Source organism: Typopeltis vanoorti, chromosome 5 (assembly GCF_054136105.1).
Source record: "Typopeltis vanoorti isolate ZY-2024b chromosome 5, IOZ_Tvanoo_1.0, whole genome shotgun sequence".
Lineage (NCBI taxonomy): Eukaryota > Metazoa > Arthropoda > Arachnida > Uropygi > Thelyphonidae > Typopeltis > Typopeltis vanoorti.
This window is the reverse complement of record NC_143553.1, coordinates 83,517,867-83,538,664: the sequence shown is the minus strand read 5'-3', so window position 1 is coordinate 83,538,664 and position 20,798 is coordinate 83,517,867. Positions and strand designations below refer to the sequence as shown.

General features: G+C 37.2%; 1 protein-coding gene across 2 annotated transcripts in view; it reads left to right on the top strand.

The window, feature by feature from the left end:
• Positions 1-20,798, top strand: part of Kdm5 (Lysine demethylase 5) — a 561,081-nt gene that overhangs the window by 359,728 nt on the left and 180,555 nt on the right. For both annotated transcript variants that reach the window (XM_090393222.1, XM_090393221.1), the window contains 2 exons: positions 2,468-2,600; positions 17,546-17,725. In XM_090393222.1, coding sequence (XP_090249348.1) covers positions 2,468-2,600; positions 17,546-17,725 — 313 coding nt within the window. The remainder of the gene's footprint in view (positions 1-2,467; positions 2,601-17,545; positions 17,726-20,798) is intronic.

The window sequence follows — 20,798 nt, the reverse complement described above, 5'->3', positions numbered from 1 at the left end:
GCCTTTCACAGGAAAGGCAAAATGGTGCCTTTCCTGTGAAATCAACAATGTTCATTTCTCTTGCAAACTTTTTTGACTCATATTGAATAAGTTTGGTTGACACACATATCCCACTCTAGCGATGCTCCATAATCCAAGTGTTAAGCCTCCGCTCCAAGTTTGACCATTTTGCTGGTTTGGGAGGAGGTCTAAACTGCCTCTCTGAAGCTTTATTTCCATGTTTTCTTTTGCATAATTGATGACTTTTAACTTGAATTTTGAAGAATATGACGATCGTGTTTTATTTTCAGACATTTTTATGGGCTAGTGCTCAAAATATTGTTAATGCATTAACTTACTCCGCCAATGAGTTGCAGATGTATGAATGCTTTCAGAGTTCTGATTGGGTTATTCAGAATCAGCCATTAATGATGTCAATCGACAGAGTTAACAAAGGCTAGTGATTGGTAGAAGTCTGTTTGCAGAGACAAGGTATCAGCAGTTTCGCCACGACAACCACGGGTCGCTCAACCGATTACGAGACAACCCCCAATTTCTGGTCTAAAAATTTTAGAAAAAAGTATAGTCTTATACACGGAAATATACAATAACTTCGTATTTTCAGCAGAAGTTAAATGAGTCAAATGAGCATAAGGTATATATGCTTCATGATGCGTAAAAGGTTAAGGATAAAAATTGCTACTACCTGGATGCACAGCTTGAAAGTGACATGGAGATTATATTTATGAATGGTAGCTACCTTTTCAGATCTGCCACAGATATAAGAGACAGAAATAGTTTTGTTGTGATCTCGTTTCCGTTTTGGAGGGATGAGGGATTTTCAGTATTTTCTCAATTTCAGTTTGTTGCAAAGTGTTGTGAAGATCACTGAATTTTCTACCAGGTTCTCTGATACTGTGGGGATATTGCACTGTTCAGGTGGATTGTGGTGCGACTGCTTACGAGAGTTGTTTGAAAGTTTGATTTAAAAAAAGTAAGTTAAACACTTTTTTTTTTTTTTTTTTAGAAAATATCACCTTTATTTCACAACATAGTCTCCATCGAGGTCTACACATTTGGTCCAGCGATTCCAATTTTTTCATTCTATCTAAAAAGTAGGATTTGTCAAATTGTGCAAAATAGTCATTGACATCCTTGTTCAAAGAAAATTTTTTCCCACCAAGCCAAATTTTTAAGTTTGGGAACAAGAAGTCACACTGGGCCAAGTCCGGAGAATATGGTTGATGTGGAACCAATTAGAACCTCAATTTGTGCAATTTTGCCATTGCGACAGTGCATTGTCTCGATAAAGAGCACTTTTTTTGTGCACCAATCTTGGCCGCTTTTTCTTCAGTTCTTTTAAATGGTCTAACAATGACGTATGATAGACTACTTATCCTTTTCCAAATAGTTTATCGTAATTCCTTGGGAATCTCAAAAAACAGTGGCCATCACCTTCCCAACTGACAAAATGGTCTTTGCTCTTTTCGGTGCTCTTTCACCAGACATTGTCCACTGTTTTGACTGCTGCTTGGACTCGAGTGTGTAGTGGTGGATCCAAGTTTTATCTACAGTCACGAATTGCCGCAAAAAAATCCTGCAAATTGCGATTAAACATTGCCAAACACTGCGTTGAAATATATTTTTGATCGACATTCAACAATCGCTCACCCATCGCGCACACAGCATTTTCATATGCAATTTTTCGTGCAGGATATTATACACTGGTTCAGTTGAGATGCCTACAATTTCAGCAATCTCATGCACTTTCACTCACTGATCTTCCATAACAATACCATTGATTTTGTCAATCATTTCCTTTGTAATGACCTCAGTTGGGCATCTGGAACATGCTTCATGTTCAATGGACTTGCGACCACGTTTAAACTCATTTATCCAAATATAAATAGTCTTTAATGCTGCTGCAAAGTCCCCATGAACTGCATCTAACTTGGCTTTGATCTTTCAGTTGTCCTTCTTCAAATAAAAGTGTTTTATCGCTGCACGAAACTCGTTTTTCTCCATTTTTATGAAAAATGCAAACTTGGTCATTTTAAATGTTTGCCAAACGAGAACTACGCATCACACAAGACTAAAATTTTGCCAGGGGTCATGAAAAAGATGATACATGCTGACACTGGTTGAATGAAGGAATTGTGCTGCCATCTATTGGAAATATACCAAACTTTTCAAACAATTCTTGTATATGAGTATTGCTTATAAACAGAGAAGGAAAAATGAGGATTTGGTAGTCATGTAACTAACTTGTCTAGGAAACAACTGTCTTCTTAGACAGTTGTTTGTTAACAATTAATTGTAAACTTATATTGTTTATAATTAGTATGAAGTTTCTATAGACTATATATTCTAATTGGATTACTTGTTGGGTGGATAATTATTTTTAAAGTTACTGGTATTATCATTGCTCTTTTATTTGCCTCATCTTTATTTATTATATATATATATATATATATATATATTTTTAAAGACATCCTCTACCTACTGTCGAAAATATCGTAGTTGAAGCTGGAAGCATACCAGTGTTTCTTCCTAATGTATTGCAGTTGAAAGATGCTGTGCATAAAGCTAAAGAATGGTCATCCAAAGTAGAAATGCTTCAGGTAAGTTAGTTACATGTCTATTTTTCATAGTACATTAGTCTGTAGGATGTTTGTTATTGCCCATTTTAATGATAACTAGCTGAAGGTCAAACCCCCTGCTACCACCCTTCAGCACATTTCACTTCCATGTGACAGTACAATATTACATTCATTATTTGCAAAAAAAAATAAATGTTTTAGTGAGCTTGTAAATAAAATCGGAGAATGTCTTAAGTATGTCCTGAATCTAAAGTGAAAATAATTAAATCTGCATTATATAGTGTTAATCTTAAATATCTTCCTTCTCTTGTTTGGCATAACATTTGAAAAGGTAGATGTGAAATCTTTCTAAGAAAGCAGAAATTAATTAAGAAGGTAAATACACTACCTGCAGTTTCAGCTGATGATTTCTGTCTTTCATACTTGATTTGAAAAAAGAAAAAAAAAATTAAGGTGCAGTGTCATCAAACAGTTTGATGAGGGAAACTCATACAGAAAGTTAACATAAAATGGATGAAGGTTGATGTACAATTGACTCACTGTAGCAAACACTGCTATAACATACTCACCCAGTATAACAAATTACTGAAATGTGTGATCAAAGAACCATGGTACACTGCTTGCTGTACTAAAAGAAATACCTAATTTCAAACTCTTCTTGTGGTCCTTGGTGAGTTTGCTGTATTGTGTGTAGTGAGAATCAACTGTACATTAAAAGCCATTAACAATACAAAGTTTTGAAGATTTTGTATTGTTAATGATGACAGAGAGTGTAACATTTGCGTGTTGCAAAAGTTACACTCTCTGTCAACTTTCTCACTTTACATGTCTATTTGTCATGACTGCAAGGCAATGTAGTTACCTGTTGAGGGTTTCATGAGTGAATCATTTCACTAGATTGTTTTTACTCACAGATTTAAATGTTGATTATAAGCCATGGGGTGCTTAAGGGTCAAAGCTGTATAACTGAGACGAGACCTCCACATAGCCTTTAAAGGAATGCGGAGAACCAACCAGGGCTTCTGACCTAATGTCCAATCCTCACCTTCACGTGGTGCACCCTGTTGGGTATCTACTTTGATACTGAACGAACGAGGATGGGCTGGCAATTTGGGATTTAGCCAACCAAATTGTATTCTTATTGCTTAAACCAAAATAAAACATGATGGTACAACATGACAAAATTTCATGCCGGCTGGGGCGTCGCCCGGTTAAACAAGGCCCCCGTTGTTTTTGCCAGGGAACCAGGGCGAACAGCGAAAAGTCAGCTACTGGAACAAATCTGAAAACAAACCCCAACTCAACATCACCAGAGTTAAAGATCGGTACTATCAACGTAAGAAGCCTGAACGGCAAAGAAATGGAGCTAGCTGAGGAATTAGATAAGTACCAGATCGACATAATAGGGGTGACTGAAACAAAAAAGACCAAAACTGGTGAGATCTTTCTGAGCAATAAATACAAAATGTTATATTCAGGCAATGACAATCAAGGAAAAGGAGTAGCCATAGTATTCAACACAAAATACTAGGCTAATCTTCTTGAATGGCAGTCAGTCTCAAGTAGAGTAATGTGGGCAAATATGAGAATGGGGAACTGGACAATGAGACTTATTTGTGCCTATGGTCCCACAGAAGGTTCTACTAAGGTAGAAGTGGAGGAATTTTTTGACGCTCTAGAAAAAGCAACTGACACAATGAAAAAGGAAAAGTTGGTCCTTGTTGGGGATCTAAATAGCAGAGTAGGAAATGATTGTGAGACATACAAAAATATTTTGGGAAAATTTGGAGAAAAGAGCAAAGCTAATAATAATGGCAAATATCTGTTGGATTTCTGCTCAGGGCATGGACTGGTTATTACTAACACTATGTTCCAACATAAAAATGTGCACAAATTCACATGGAGAGAAGAGGCTAGGAATAAGAAAAGTCTCATTGACTATGTTATTGTTGATAGTGATGTTTTCTCCCTGGTGCAGGACACCAGAGTGTACAGGGGTTTGAAATTGGAAGTGATCACTATTTAGTCTTGAGCAGGATAAAATTGAATTTCATATTGAAAAGAATAACATGTAAGAAAGTTTTAAAGCGAATAAAAGTTGAGCAGCTCTCAGATGTGAACTGTAGACTAAAATACAGAAAGATTATTGAAAAGAAAATGAAAGAGTTTGAGAACAGGAATCAAAGCTTGGAGATTCAGTGGCAAACTCTGAAGAAAACATTGATTGATTCTGCCAGAGAGGCATGTGGTGAGGTTGTGTGCAAGGATAAAAAAATCAGAAATCCCTGGTGGACACAGGAAGTTAAAGAGGCAGTGAAGGAAAAGAAGAAAGCATACCAAAAGTTCCTGGCAAATAAGTCAGTTTTTACTCTTACAGAATACAGAGACAAATGTAAGAAAGCTAAACAGTGTGTAAAACTAGCTAAACAAAAGTCATGGGAGGACTTTGGCAAGAATATAGAAAATAAATATCAAGAAGGTGGCAAAATATTCTGGAGGTTGTTGAAGAAGCTTAGGAATGGAGGAAAGAGTGCTGTAAAAGGAGTTAGAGATGATAAAGGTGACATGAAAACAGGAGAAAAAGATATCCTTGAAGTATGGAGTAATTACTTTGAAGAACTGCTAAATGAAACAAGCAGTGATCACAGCACAGTGATAAAAAACACTGACCAGGCATGCAGTCAGGAATACATATCCATACTTGAAGTAGAAAAAGCCATCAAAGGCTTTTTCTACTTCAAGTTTTTCTACTTTCCACATTGAAATGTGGAATGGCAGCAGGAGTAGATGATATTCGACCAGAAATGCTGAAGTATGGTGGTATAAAAGTCTTACAGTGGCTGCACTGCATAGTTCAGAAAGCCTGAACTGAGGGACGAATTCCCGATGATTGGAGTAGAGCTCTCATAGTACCCATATATAAAAAGGGAAATAAAACTGAATGTGAAAATTACAGAGGTATTTCCCTACTGAGTGTTCCTGGCAAGATCTATGCAAGTATACTTGAGAAACGGTTGAGAAGAATTGTGGAAGAAAAGCTCGGTGAAGAACAAGCTGGATTCAGGCCAAATAGAGGCTGTCAGGATCAGATCTTCACTTTACGACAAATAATCGAGAAAGCATGGGAATATCACAAAAATCTGTATTTAAGTTTTGTCGATTTGGAAAAGGCATATGACAAGGTGCCAAGAGAGAAGCTATTCAATGCGCTGCAGTTATATGGTGTGAATGGGGCATTATATCAAGCACTACTTAGTCTTTATTTGAGTTGTAAGTCAGCAGTTAGGATTGAAGGAAGTACAGGAAGATGGTTTAATGTTAAATCTGGTGTGAGACAAGGATGTACATTATCCCCTCTGTTATTCATTATCTATATGGATCACATTATGAAGGAAAGTGGTATTAAACCTGATATCAAAATTGGAGATGTTAATGTCAGCTCTTTGCTTTATGCAGATGATGTTATACTTCTAAATAAATCCGCTACAAGTCTGCAAGATTCTCTGACTAAATTGAATAGCTGTTGTAATAGATATGGTATGAAGGTCAGCAATAAAAAGACAAAGACAATGAAAATAGGCAGAATCATTGAAAATGTCAACTGTGTTGTGAATGGAGAACCTGTGGAACAAGTTAAACATTTCAGCTACTTAGGCACAATTTTTACTGAAGATGGTAAATTAAATATAGAAATAGACAACAGAATCAGCAGAGCTGGTATGGTGGGAAGTCAATTGAATAAATTCATATGGAATAAGAGAGAAATTAGTCGGAATACGAAATTAGCTGTATACAAGACAGTGTTCAAACCAGTTTTAACTTATGGATCTGAGAGCTGGGTCAGAAGTAAAATCCTTGACCAAAGACTAGAGACCGCAGATATGAGAGTCCTGAGAAAGATTAGAGGCGTGAACAGATGGCATCAATGGCAATATCATATTAAAAATGAGGATATTAGGAAAGAACTTGACATTGTCAGCATCCAGGAATGCGTTAGCTGAGCCAATCTCAGGTGGTATGGTCACTTAAATAGAATGGGAGAGGAAAGATTAGCAAAACAAGTGTTCTCTGCCAGTTTGGCAGGAAAACGACCCAGAGGAAGACCAAGATATAGGTGGATTGATACGGTACAAAGTGCCTTAGACGATAGAAAAAAAAATCTGATAATGTTGGAGTCTTGACAAGTAACAGACTGATTTGGAGGAAAATTGTAGATAGGAAGTTAGTAATGATGTAAATTTTCATGTAGTACTGTCATATCCTGTACACCCCTTGAGGGTACATGGCAGGAATTTGATGATGATTATAAGCCATTCAAAAAGTATTTAGAGCTTGTGTGGTAACATTGAAAATTACAGCTCATTAAAAGTGAATGGCACCTATAGTGTACCAACATCACTACTCAGCTACCATAACACCGTTATCAACTTTCATATGCTGCCAAAATGTTCTTAGTATTTTTTTATTCAAAAATATATAATTCCTGTTATTTTTTTCATTTTATCACTGTAGCTAAAAACTTTTTCAGTAAAGGAACAAGAATAATTATCTCATAGTTGTCATATGGATAAATACTTCCTTTTTATATTCAATTTACAAGATATCTCACTGAATTATACTGTGTACTAGCTTCTGAAGAAAAATTAGTTAACACTTAAAAAAAAAAAAAGATAAAAAAAAAAGCAACTTATGAAAACTGCACATTGATGTTAGTGCAACCTTGGTTTAATTACTTCCAATGGGCTGAGTGCTTCCTTTCCCTATGGGTCTAGAAGCTTTGGACCAGTAATTTAAACACACGGGCTCCAAAAATATGTTATTACAACTCCAGTGTTGCAATTTTTGTGTTTATATTATTTTCTTGTAAAAAGCATTTAGTGTGATTTCACTATGATTACTCTGTACACTAGTCTTTTCATTCCCCAAGCTAATTAATAGGAGCGAAATGATCCCTTTTTGATATAAGACTATCATTACAGGCAATACTAATCATAGTTAAACTTCTTCCCATGGCCAAGACATTAATAGTCAACTCGCTGAAATTTTCTGACCCATATGGAATCACAATTCCCTCTCCATCCCTTGGATTTTTGAACACCTTTAGCTACATATTACAATTCTCTCTCAAATATGAAAAAGATAAATATGTAAGCTTCTTAAATTTTACCCTAACTGGATCAGATCATATCAGTGAAGCACAACACAAATCCATAAACATTGGAAATTGCTTTGTATTTTTCATCTTATCACACTTACATGTATAAAAATAATATAATATTAACACAATTTATTAACACTTACAAATTCTCATCTTCAGTTACTGCTTCAGACCAAGAAAATGCATGCCTCAAAAATATCTTATTTTCAACAATATACCTGATAACTAAAAATTATGCAGTCAGTCCAGCATCATGTTCCTTCTTACCAGGGCAACATATCAACATATACAGTCTAAAAATTTCCATATATTCATCTACACAGCTAATTACAAAAAAAAATTACATTCACTAACATACAATACTTACCGTGCGGTTAGCCTAGTGGCTTTGTGCTTCGCAACCATATGCCTGAGGAAGGAGTGTCGTAGGTTCGATTCCCGTTGACGATGTGAGAAGCTTGAGGATCTTCCTCGGGCGTGGACAGCAGGCAAACCGGCCCCGTGAACACACAGGGATACAGTCAGGAATACTTACAGGCATAGGGCTGACCATCTTATTCTCGTATTTCGGTTATGAAACCCAAGTAGGCTTGCAAGGTTGTGGGCCTTAAAGGTTAAAGCCATTGGGATAGGGATACAATACTTACTAAAGCATAAAACCACAATTCAAATCAATATGTTACTATGGCATGATGTATTGTTTATAAATTTAACTGTCATTTGAGATTCAGTACCTGCTACTTTGGATTCACAGTTTGTTCTTTAAAGTCTCATCATCATTATTATTGAGAGAGACCTCCAGGGAGTCACAGCCTCATCGAGGGAGGCCACATACACACCAGCTATCATACTTATTCTTGAATTCATTCACACTGCTTGCACTCACAACATCCAAAGGCAATCCATTCCAGTCACGCACCATCTTCTGAGAGAAAAATCTAGCCCTCACCCCTTCTTAGCAGCCTTCATTCTCAGCTTTCAAGGATGCTCTCTTATCCTTTCCCTACCCTCCATAAATTGAAAAATTCCATCAATTGAAATCCTGTATGACCCTTTCAGAAATATGTAAGTCTCAATCATATTACCCCTCTTTCTCCTGTTTGCTAGTGTCTGCAGTCTACAAATTCTCAATCATCTTCATAATCAGTATTCCACAATCCCGAAATCATTTTTAACACACTCCTTTGTACTCTCTCTCCAATATGTCAGAATCACAATGGAAACCAGGAGACCAGACCTGCACACAATAGTCCAAGTGAGGTCTTATCAAGGCCTTGGAAAGAGACAAAATGATATCCATATCTTTACAATGAATGTTTGTTTCAGCATTGCAATTATCTTTTGAGTTGTATTTGCAATCTTTATCACATGGCCTCTGAACTTCAACTTCCTATCCATTAAGACTCCAAGATCTCTAGCCTCATCAGCTCTTCTAGCCTAATCCTACCAATATAATACAACATTGGATATCTAATCATGCCAAAGCGAATTACTTTACATTTACTGATATTGAACTGACACCTATCTTTCTCTCTCAATTCCAGCCTATTCAAATCATTCTGCAATACTACCTATCACCAGCAGCATTCCTGATTACCCCACCCATCTTTGCATCATCAGCAAATAGCTGTATGTCGCTTGTCAAATCCTTCCCAATATCATTAGTGGACCAAGCACTGATCCTTGTGGTACAAGGATCAGTGCTTGGTCCACTTGTTATTTTATTTATTTATTTATTTATTATTATATTAATCTCTGTACTATTTATGGGCAGTACTACCCTTACATATCACGTCCAGACTTGATATAGGCCTAAGCCTTTACAAGTGTTACACCCTATGCCTGTTCGAGTTATCATAGTAGTCATTCTCTGGTGGCAACGCCATGCCACCAGTGTGCCCTGTAGGGCCCCTCAAGGAAAGAACTTTTATATCCTGTTGCGTAATTCCAAGCTGTTTTAAGTCCTTATAACTATCTGCACTCCATACGCCATGTAAAGAGATGGTGGCGCTGGTAAACCTCGGAGTTGCCCCATGCTCCTCTCGTATCTTGCTAACTAGATCTGGGTTATTTTTATAATAATTTACTTTATTATTATGGCTATTGGCTAGTGGCGCCCTGTTCCCACCACCTGGGCATCAACTACCCAAACATCACCACCTCTTTTAATCACTAAGTCTGGCTTATGCAGACCTGGGGAGTTCCTATAATGTGGTTCTACCGCAACCTTTGTTCTTAAAGCGGTTGTTCAGAATGGAGACTATAGCATCATGCCTCCTCATGCGGACCCCATGGGTGCGGAAGCAACACTGGGCTATATGAGACAATGTCTCACTGTAATGGCAACCAGCCCCTACACTTGGAGTTGTCACTACCCCATCGAGCTGTGCGGGCTCGAGTAGGCAGGAAATTGATCCTCATCCTGATAAGGTCAATATACCCAAACCCAGGGAGGAGTCTGGTGCCATCCCTTACCCAATCATGCTGGGGAGGCACCAGATATGACTCTTTTAAAGGAATCTTTAAAAGAGTCATATCCCATCTACAGAACAGTGCAACAGAGATGGCCATCTCTTGTGTTCTGCAGGTATTGACTCGATTAAAGTACCTTGATAATGGTACCAGCCTTTAGCCCGCCTAAAGTCTTCTTGTATTAATGAGCTATAGAAAACCTCTCTGCAGATGGGGAAAGAAGATAGTTCTAACTGCGCGATTCTTGATAGCCGCAGGCATGGGATCAGCCATCTAAATGATGGAACCCCCCAAGCCCACCATCCTTCACCCTCGCATGGAAATATGCAGTAGGAGTGTCAGGTGGCAGTCAGAGCCATGATCTCACGGCCGAACGGATAGCCCTGTCCATTCGGGACAGTATCAAGATATATGTCCTACCAAGCACCAACTTGTGGTAAAAGCGAGGTAGGAGATAGTAGGAAAGGAGAAACAGTCTGCTGGGGCTTGAGAGGTTTTCCTCAAAGAAGCTATCCCAGCTTCTAGGATTGAAGGGACAGAAGACCTTCCCTTTGGGGTGAACATAATACCGAAGTATATCCACTCTTCCAGGATGGTCAAAGCATGCAACGGCCTCGTGTGCAGGGAAAGCTCTATAGTCTCAACCTTAAGCTTCTTGTCACGACAAGAGCTAAAGAGCAGGACTTCTCTACATTAATAGAAAGGCCTCGAATAGAGAAGAAGTCAACTGCCTGGTCAAGGAGTTCCTGCAAGCCTATCCTTAGTAGATGCTACGAGAATGAGATCGTCCGCAAAGTCCATAGTATTAAAATAAGAAGAACCTAGAAAGTAGCCCATATGGCTAGGAAGAGAATGAAGAAACTCATATGTGATGCAGTTAAAGAAAAGGGAAGATAGAGGATCACCCTGGCGAACACCCCGCACTGCGGGAATAGAAGTTGCACGGGACCATGTAGTGATGGAGCTACCCAAGTATTGCTCCATAACATAGTAATGAAAGGTTCTGGACATCCAGTAATAGGCAGCGCTCGAAGGAGAGTAGGAAGGGAGACGCTATCAAAGGCCTTTTGGAGGTCCAGCGACGCCATATATAGAGGCTTAAGGTGGCGTCGGGAATCAGAGAGAAGAGAAGAAAGAAGATATATATTCTCGGCACAGCCATCCGAAAGGACAAAAGCTCTCTGTCTATAATCATGCTGTATATGTTGCTGAAGTCATTTAACTAATATTTTATGATAGAGTCTAAGTAACACAGGGGAGATGGTAATAGGTCTAAAGTCTGATGCACAGCTTGAAGTTTCTTTCTTTGGAATGAAGATAAGCACGTAAGTATGGTGGTATTACTTTACTGGGAAGGAGAATATCCACTAAGTCTTGAAGAATCTTCAACGGCACCTTCCGAAGCCTAGATGCAGGAAAGCCATCAGGTCCGAAGGCAGAGAAATTGGATGGAAGAGCTGCTTTAATCTCCTGGATGGAGACAGGCTGATATATTTGAAGGGCAGGAATGGACCACAATATCGTAGGTTGGTCATCATAATCAGGGAAGTGTGGAGGTAGAGCAGAAAAGACTACTCCAGAATTTGACAAAATTATCATGTGAGTCTGCTAGAGGTGAAGGGAAAGCACCGTCAAGGATGGTTTGGGCACATTGCCCTCTATTCTTTTTATAGAGGGCATGCATAGCTGCATAGGCCTTCTTCCTCTGCTTCCTGTTTGACAAAGTCATTGTAGAATGAGACGTAGGTTGATGTTGACGAGGCATAAGTGTTCAGAGAATTCAGCATGGAGGTAGTCATTTAACTGATCTGTGATATCCATTCCCAGAAGGTGAGTCTGGATGAGATATTTAAGAATTTGATGGTTATATTCTGGAATAGGAGGATCATCTAGAGATGATGTCAGTCTGAGAATCAAAACCTCCTCTTCAACAGCAGGATGGTGGCTGGAAGATGGAAAGGCAGGGACTGGAGATACGGAGATATTACCTGTTCTACCTGTGGCAGATGGGCTGCCAGTTCTTGAAGTAAGGCTTTGTAACTGGCTTTCCATCTATGACACTTGATGACATCCAAGGATCTTAATGGGAACGCCTTAAATAAAGCCTCATTGATTTTCTTTGTCCCCTCCAGCCGTCAACTCGATCTCATGAGTAGCAAGGATCTTTTCTTCTTCGACAGTTCAACGTGCTTTGTTGCTCTCTGTTCTTATAGCAGCGTTGGCTTTGGCTGGATGTTTCGAGGTGCGATGCACGCCAAGGCCAGCTGCGGTAGAGAATGCACAATCGCAGACCTGACATATGAAGTGTCTGAAATTAGGAACTCCTTGACCGCCAGAACAAGCATAATGAGAACTTGAATAAATGGGTTGATGACAGTCTTTGCAGAGCTTTCTTTTAACTTTCTTCCTGGGGATGCTGCTGGGATGGGTGGCAGGATCTCCTCCAGACAAGAAACAGTTATCTGGATTCACACTCGACGAGTTTCCTGGCTCCGGCCTATAAGAGTTGGAACCTTCATCTGATGAGTTATTATAAGCGAGGAAACTTAACCCTACCAGGGCTGCTAACCCTGGAAGGGAGGAATAGCGTAGCAGGCCAGTCAGTCACCTGAAGGTCTCCAGGAATCTCCCCTAGGAGGCTGCCGCACTTGCGAAGTGTCTCAGGGGGTGTGCAAGCCAAGACAACAACGCTTTGGATTCCCAAACCTTGCAGACTCAGATCCCCCGTATACCACTTTTTGATATCTGTTAGTCAGCCATCCTCTTATCCATGCTAATATTGTATGACCGAAACCAATTTTCTCCAATTTATGCAACAATCTACCATGCTGTATTCTGTCAAAAGCCTTAGCAAAATCCAAAAGTATCATGGTGTATCCATTCCCTTTGTCTAGTTCAATGGTAACATTGTTATGGAATGTGAGCAAGTTGCTAAAACAATTTAATTGACATTGCAATATCCCAATACCAGATTGTTTGAATTTCATCAAAAATAAAAACTACAAACACAAGCAACTAGCAGTATCGTCAAAAACTCCAAATATACCGAAATTACTTTCATTACAGGCAGTACTAAAAAAAAACAAGCTGCAGAGATCAAAAAGGTCACTGTTATTTGATTGCCATGAAAGTGAAACCAAAGTATGTTGCTCTGAATCTTTAGTGATAATCAGTATGCATTAAACATGCAAAGACCCCTATATAATTTCACCTTCACGGCAATTAAACAAGATAAATTACTCTCCTCTTACTCTCACAAAACTACATAATGCTTGATTATTTTAGGAACCACATGCCAAGCTTATAGCTAAATTTCTTTGTTCTGAAATCTGTTGGCAAATCCAATGAGCATACTGTCATTCATTTTGCTTGCTTATATTTACAAGTGTTTAGCTCTTTATTTTCTTTTAAAATTCATTTTATTTTTATTGATTATCAACATTATTGATTTTATCATAAGTTCCTGATATGTCAAATTCTTGAGTGAGTGTATAGGATATTTGATAGTACTACATCAAAATTTAAATCTTTATTGATGTCTTATCAAGTTTTCCTCCAAAGCCATCTGTCAATAATCCAGTATCATTAGATCTTCTCTTAATGTCTTCTAAGGCACTTCTTCCTGTATCAGTCCATATCAATCCACTTGATCTTGGTCTTTTTCCTGCCATCTGGGTAAAAAACACATTCTGCTAACCTTTCCTCTGTCATTCTATTTAAGTGACTTAGATTAGTTCTGCTCACACATTCAAAATTGGTTTGAACATTGTCTTATATACACTGACTTTAGTGTTTTAACTTATGCCACACTTATTCCATATAAAATTTATTCAGTTGACTCTCTCTACCCATACTACCTTGCTAATTCTGTTGTGCATTTCTGTTTAGTTCTTCATCTTCAATAAAGCATGTCAAAATAGCAGAAATGTTTTACTTGTTCTATAAGTTCTCAACTCTGGATGCAGTTGGTGTTTTAGTCTTCCTGTATATGTTCAATCTTTTTTATTGTGTATTTTCACATCAAATTTGTTACAGCAGTTATTTAATTTTGTTTAGGGAATTCTGCAGAATGGCACTGGTCTGCCAATTTTGATATGAGACTTGATGCCTCTTTTCTTCATAATATGATCTATATAGATGATGAATAACAGTGAAGACAATGTGCAACCTTATCTCATAACTGATTTAATGGCAGATCATCTTCCTATACTGCCTTCAGTTCTCTGACAACTCAAATGTATATGCTCAGGATTGAAATTTTTTTATTTTGTTTTCTTCTGTTGTTCTCTCACATGTTGTTCATTTAACAGTAATTGGCTATTATTATTTGGGTGCTCATTTATTGGTTCTTCACATTCAACATTATTTTACAATCTCATGCTATTTTTAGCTCAGTTACTGTTATCCACCCTCTCACATATATCTAGAAATGTCTAATTAATATAATACAGTAAAACCCCTTTTTTACACTTTTCAGGGGACTGATCGAAAAAAGTGTAAATAGTAGGAAATTAAAAAAAAAAACATTTTAAAAAGGCTAAAAGATGACTTACTGCTAGTATGTGAGTCTACATACTCGATTACAAAATTTAATAAAATAAATGAATTTACAATTACTTACATTTATCTATTTAAAAAAATCTTTAATTGATTGTTTTTTGACATGCGCCAGATTGCTTTGCATTGAGTTCGATGCTTGACCTGTTTTTTACTATCGTGTTCAAAGTGGATACGGAGAGTCCAAGATTTTGCTAAATGCACACATGTTCCGGCATGCCAATCTACAAGTTGCAGAATTGCCATCTTTTCTTTTTTTTCTCATGTTACAAACATGGATAATTCACCACTGCAACTTGAAAGCAACTTTCATATGCTAAATTACGTAGCAGAAATTCTGCAATATCAATTCGTACTGTGATTGAAAAATCACGGCAACGCTCATCACTACATTACTGCTGCAAGCGTGCAAGTCACCGTGATAGCGGAAATGAAAACAACTCCATCTGGGAACAGAAATGCGCAGATTTCTGCAGAAATCGATTCGAAAATCAGTATTGCCACCCGAGAAAAAAATGCAAATCACGGAAAATAACGTCCACATCAAGTTGTTAATGGCGGGAAAACAATATATCGTAAGAATAGGCCTTAAGACGGGACCAACCGCCTTAAGGTTTTGCCAAAAATCTACACAAACAATTTGTGTAAATTTTTGGCAAAATCTGCACAAATTGTTTGTGTATCACTTTCCTCTTATCCAAATCTACTGTCACACTGTTGTAAAATGTGAGAAGATTTGTAATTCAAGGCCAATCTTTATCAAGACCATTCTGACTTCTATAAGTTTTATCTATCAATCTCTGGTTGTGATTTCTCACCAGTCCTCTCGAATACTTTGATAACTACTACTGAGATAAAAATTAGTTTATAATTGACTGCATCAGCTCCACCATTGTATAGTGGTATTATGTTGCTCTCCTTCCAGACAAAGGAATCATTTGTTGAAACTTAAACAACCAGGTTAGGAGTATGGCCTACTCTCTAGCACATTCCTTTAACGTGTCATAAGATCTCAGCCAAATATACTGCTGTGCTTGCATTAAGCACTTGCAATATTTTTAGCACCTTTATCTTTTCCACCTCCATGTTTTCATTATAGATCCATCCCAGCTTCATAACTAGTGGATCTGTTGTGAATCTACACTTTACCAAACTACTTAATAGTCTAACTGTTTCAGCAGATTTACTAAGGTTATCTTACCATGCTCATTCTTCCTTGAACATATTCATATAATTTCTTTTTATTGCCTGGTTTCACCTTCCTTACCATGGTTATGCATGACCTTTGTACTGTTCGTATCACTCACTTGCTGTAACAGTGCACAACTCAAAATAAAGAAGTGCCACTGTTGATGCTTCTAGATTCAGTAGAAACTAAAATTTCATAACGACACTTGTGCCAATTAATAAGGAAGCATTGAACTCATTTTGTGCCATTATTGCATAAATGTAGAGTCCACCATCCCAACCTCAAATGTTATATTAACCTCAAAACATTAAGAATTTTGAAAGCATTTCATGCAGTCATTTTATATCTCATTTCATAATCCCTCAAAAGCATTGAGAATATCCACATTCCTAGTTTTTATGTCACTGTTCTCATCTCTGATTCTTTTTATAGTATTCTTCTCTCCACTTCTAAGCTTTTTCTAACAGCGTTCAGAACTTTTTACCTCTTTATGAAATTCATTTGCTATATTCTCACCAGTCTTCCAATGGCATTTTTTTTTAAACTTGCATAATTTTCTTATTACTATGGTATTAATTTATATCATGCTTTAAATTAAATTATCACTTCCTATCCCCTTAATGTTCTTGAATCTTGAACCAATATGAAAATATCACTTCCAACAAGACAGTCATTTAAGATTTATCTTGGTTGCTCACTCACTGAATTTATGCACATCTTTATGTTTGAGCATAATGTTTCTGTGTCTGCTATTTTAATTCCTCCTCTGCTTTAGATTTTCAAGAATCAGCCTTTCCTGTTTCTTTACATCAGCTGTCTTCTCTAGTGACTACTCAAAAAATTCCACCACTTCTTTCATAGTAGAACCTTCTGCAGGACCCTGGGTACAAATTAGTTGTGTTATCTAAATCCCCAATTTGAAATTTGGCCACATTACACTAATTTGAAATTGCCTACATTGAAGATATTTTCGTACTTGGATTGAGTACTATAACTTTTCCTTTCTCTGACCACTATTGCCCAAATAAAAATCATATTTATTATTTAGTAGAATCTCACCTGCTTTTTTCACTAACACCAGTTTGTCAGTGGTTTATCTAATTATTCTATTCTTCTGCTAATTTCACTTCTTTTCCATTAATGCTTACATTGATTATGCTTATTTTCACTTCTGTAAATGTTCAGTGTGAATTTGCTCCATTTACTGTTATTTTGCTGTTTGCACTGGTTAAATGGATCTGCAGACCTTTTAGAAACAGTTATTTTTATAGTAATTCCAACCCAGAAAACATGCACATTGCACATTATTGTTATGGGAGAGCCACATGTAGTACTCTTTCAAGCCAATTCAGACCACCACTAAATAAGGCAGTGATCTCAGAGGGATGAAAATTAACTTCCAGTTAATCAAAATAATTTTTTTTTGCTTTTTAGCAAATAACAGAATTGAAATGTTAGTACTAATGAATTTCTTTGATACTATCGTATAAATGACAGGCCATGATAGTTCAAAGCAATTATATGCACTGAAATAACTGCATAAGCAGTATAAATAAGATTTTAATTATTTTATTCTATTTTTTTCAACAGAGTCGAGAACATTATCCTTATCTTGAAGTATTTGAACATTTAGTTGTTCTGGGCCGACCACTTCCTGTTCGTTTGGAGCAATTGCCACAATTAGAATCACAAGTAGAAGCTGCCAAAGGATGGAGAGAAAGAACTGCACGAACTTTCCTTAAGAAGAATTCAGCTTACTCATTAGTTGAAGTAGGGCATGACTTTTCGTATACTAAATGAAAATAAATTGCATTTTTAAAGTGTTGTAATTATTTTATTTTTTCAGTAAAACTCTTACAGTTAATTCTCACTATAGCAAAGTCACATGGGACCACGGGGAATCATTTGTTATATTGGACATTTTTCTGTTGTGAATTTCCTTTAGAATAGCATTGTTTGTTTTGCTTTAGTCACTTTTCAGTCATTTCTTTTAATGATCTTGTTTGCTATTGGGAGAGTTGAGTGTAATTACCAGAATGATGCTGCTTTTTTACTTCGGAATCAATTTTTAAAAATGCTAATTTTTACTCCTGGCTTTTAAATAAGTAAAATTAACATAAGCAATTAGATTAAGTTGATTTAGTGTATAATTGATTTGTTGCGGAAGTGTAGTGAACCTTGCTTATGACATGGAATAACTCGAATTTGTTGCTAGTAATATTAATCTTGATATATGGGAACAATGTTTTTAAAGTCAGTGTGACCATTGAGAGTGTCTTCCCAGTCAACCAGGAACATTATAGTCACTTTGTGCCTCCATTAAAATATTAACTGGTATCTATTCTTTTAATGCTAATACATACTAGCATTTTCAGAATTTTTTTTAAAGGTCTGTGAGTACCTACTAGAAAATAAATGATCATAGGTTTTGAGAATTAAGGGCATTCTGGTACATGATATTCTGGAATAAGTCTGATTTTAATTTGCAAAATACAGGATGATCGTAAAGTTGCACAACCCAGAAATAACATATCTGCTTCAAGGTTAATTGCAAGTTATAATTGAATATTCATAACAAAGGACGGGAACCTCATTATAACATGTTTACAGTGCCACCTCCTTAGTGAATGCAAATTTGCACTCTTTTTACAGGTTTGACACTACCTTGTGAAGCACCTGCATGCTGATGTTTTCAATCGCTATTAAAATGTTCATTTTTTAGTTCATCCAGTGTATAAGGATTATTCCAATAAACAACTCCTTTGAGATACCCATAGGAAAAAATTTGATCTTGGAGATCCCAATTTTTTCGAGAAGAGACAATCACTGAAAAATTCTTGCAAAAAATGTATGGTACTATTTGATGTGGTACTATCTTGCTGGAACCAACAATGCTGTTTGCTGACATCAAGGAGTGCCATGAACTGTATGATGATAATGTCTTGGTAGATAGAACTATTCACCATTATTTCAAATAAAATAGGTCCCACTATACAACGCCATTATATCGCACAGAATGCAAACTTTTTCATGAAAGCATGTGGATTTTCACATGACCAAATCCTATTATTTTGACTATTCACAAAACCCACTTAGGTGAAACCAGGCCTCTTCATTGGAGAAAACTGTATCAAGCATCTCTATACCATGTTTTTCTACAAATGACTGTAACTATCTGCAGAAGATTATTCATTTGCCCTTCAGTTCGTGGACTGAGTGCACATGATATGTATGAAGGTGTAACGATCTCATAGCTTTCTGAGCACTACCATATGACACTGATTGCATGGCAAGTTTCCTTAGAATTTTTTGTTGGGGACCACTGCAGTGCTCTCATTATCTCATCCATTTTATCAAAATGGAAGGTCTTCCAGAGCAATTCCTATCTGCAACAGATCCCGTTTCTCGAAAATGCTGCACTAATCTCGTTATCATCAACTTTTGAGGGCCTGCTATACCCAGATACTTCTCACAAAATTCCTTGGCAACACATGCATAAAAATGATTATTGAAATAACTTTCCACAATGAACAAAGCTACACTGGGAACAACCTGTACATGCAGTTGTCCATGATGGAGCGGACTTCCCAGCGATTGTACTGGCCCTTTACATTCTTCCTGTTCTTCTTTTGCTTTTTGTCCCATATTTTTTGGTGTACTTCTTCTGAGTAGTCAATTTTTTACTATCTTTTCTTCTAGACTACCATCACTGGAATTCAATGCAATGCTGCCATGTTTTCCATGCATTGCGACCTGTGGACAGCCAGAAAGGGGGGGGGGGGCAGATGATCATGGTAGTCTTTGACCTCTGCTTTAGCAAAATGGACAGTCCAGGCAGAATTAATGGGCTAGTGGGCTTGCCTGCAAGGATCAATGGTGTTTCGGTAAGTTTCCTATTCCATGGTCCAGGCACAGGGCTAAAGACTTCCTATGGTGCTGATATAACATCATAGTAGTTCTAGCATTCCACTTCTGTGTACAGTCATTGCTTGCCAGTCAGTAGATAGACATCCATGTAGGGCTCTGTAGTGAATGGGGAGCTCTAGTGCTCCCCATCCACTACATAAATTTCTTGAGCATAGATTCTTTATTCTCAAATGTTCAGTTCTGACAAGGTCCCAACCAAATATTGATGCTCTAGATACATCATTTGATAACAGAGTTAAGAAATAAACGTGATACCAGTATAAGTGTTTCTCCTCATCCATGCAAGTAAAAAGCCAATACGGAAAATGTCGCATTTTTTTTATTAAGAAAGAGTTGAGTGCTAGAATCTTCCAAGACAGTCAAGAAACTAGGTTCTGGTGATATCCTTGTGAAAACATCTAGTCAGCAACACTTAAGAAAAATTACTCAAGGCCACATGAATAGGTTGAATATCAATTACACTGACTCTAGATGAGAAGATATGTTCAGAGCTTAAAGATTAGGGAGTGATTGGCATGAGACACATCCTGATATGTGGGGATGGTCACCTGTTTTGACCAGGAACATCATCTTTACTTGTGATACACCCAAGCCTTCAACATCTGTAAAAGCAGGGTATCCTAGCTGTCCTCTTAGGCTATACATCCTTAATCCACTGAGATGTTTTAAATATCAAAAATATGGACATAGTGCTTGTTGTGGCTTGACCACCTGTGCCCAAAGTGCTAGTAAAAAGTATGATAACATATCTTGCTCTGCAAAGAAAGTTGAATGTGTCAACCGTCAGGGAGATCATCTAGCCTATTCCTATGCATGTTTGAAGTGGAAGGAAAAAAGAAATACAAATGCAGCTCTATTCTATGGTTTATTTTTCAATAACTAAAAAATCTAAAGGACATTTCAACAAAAATTTGTC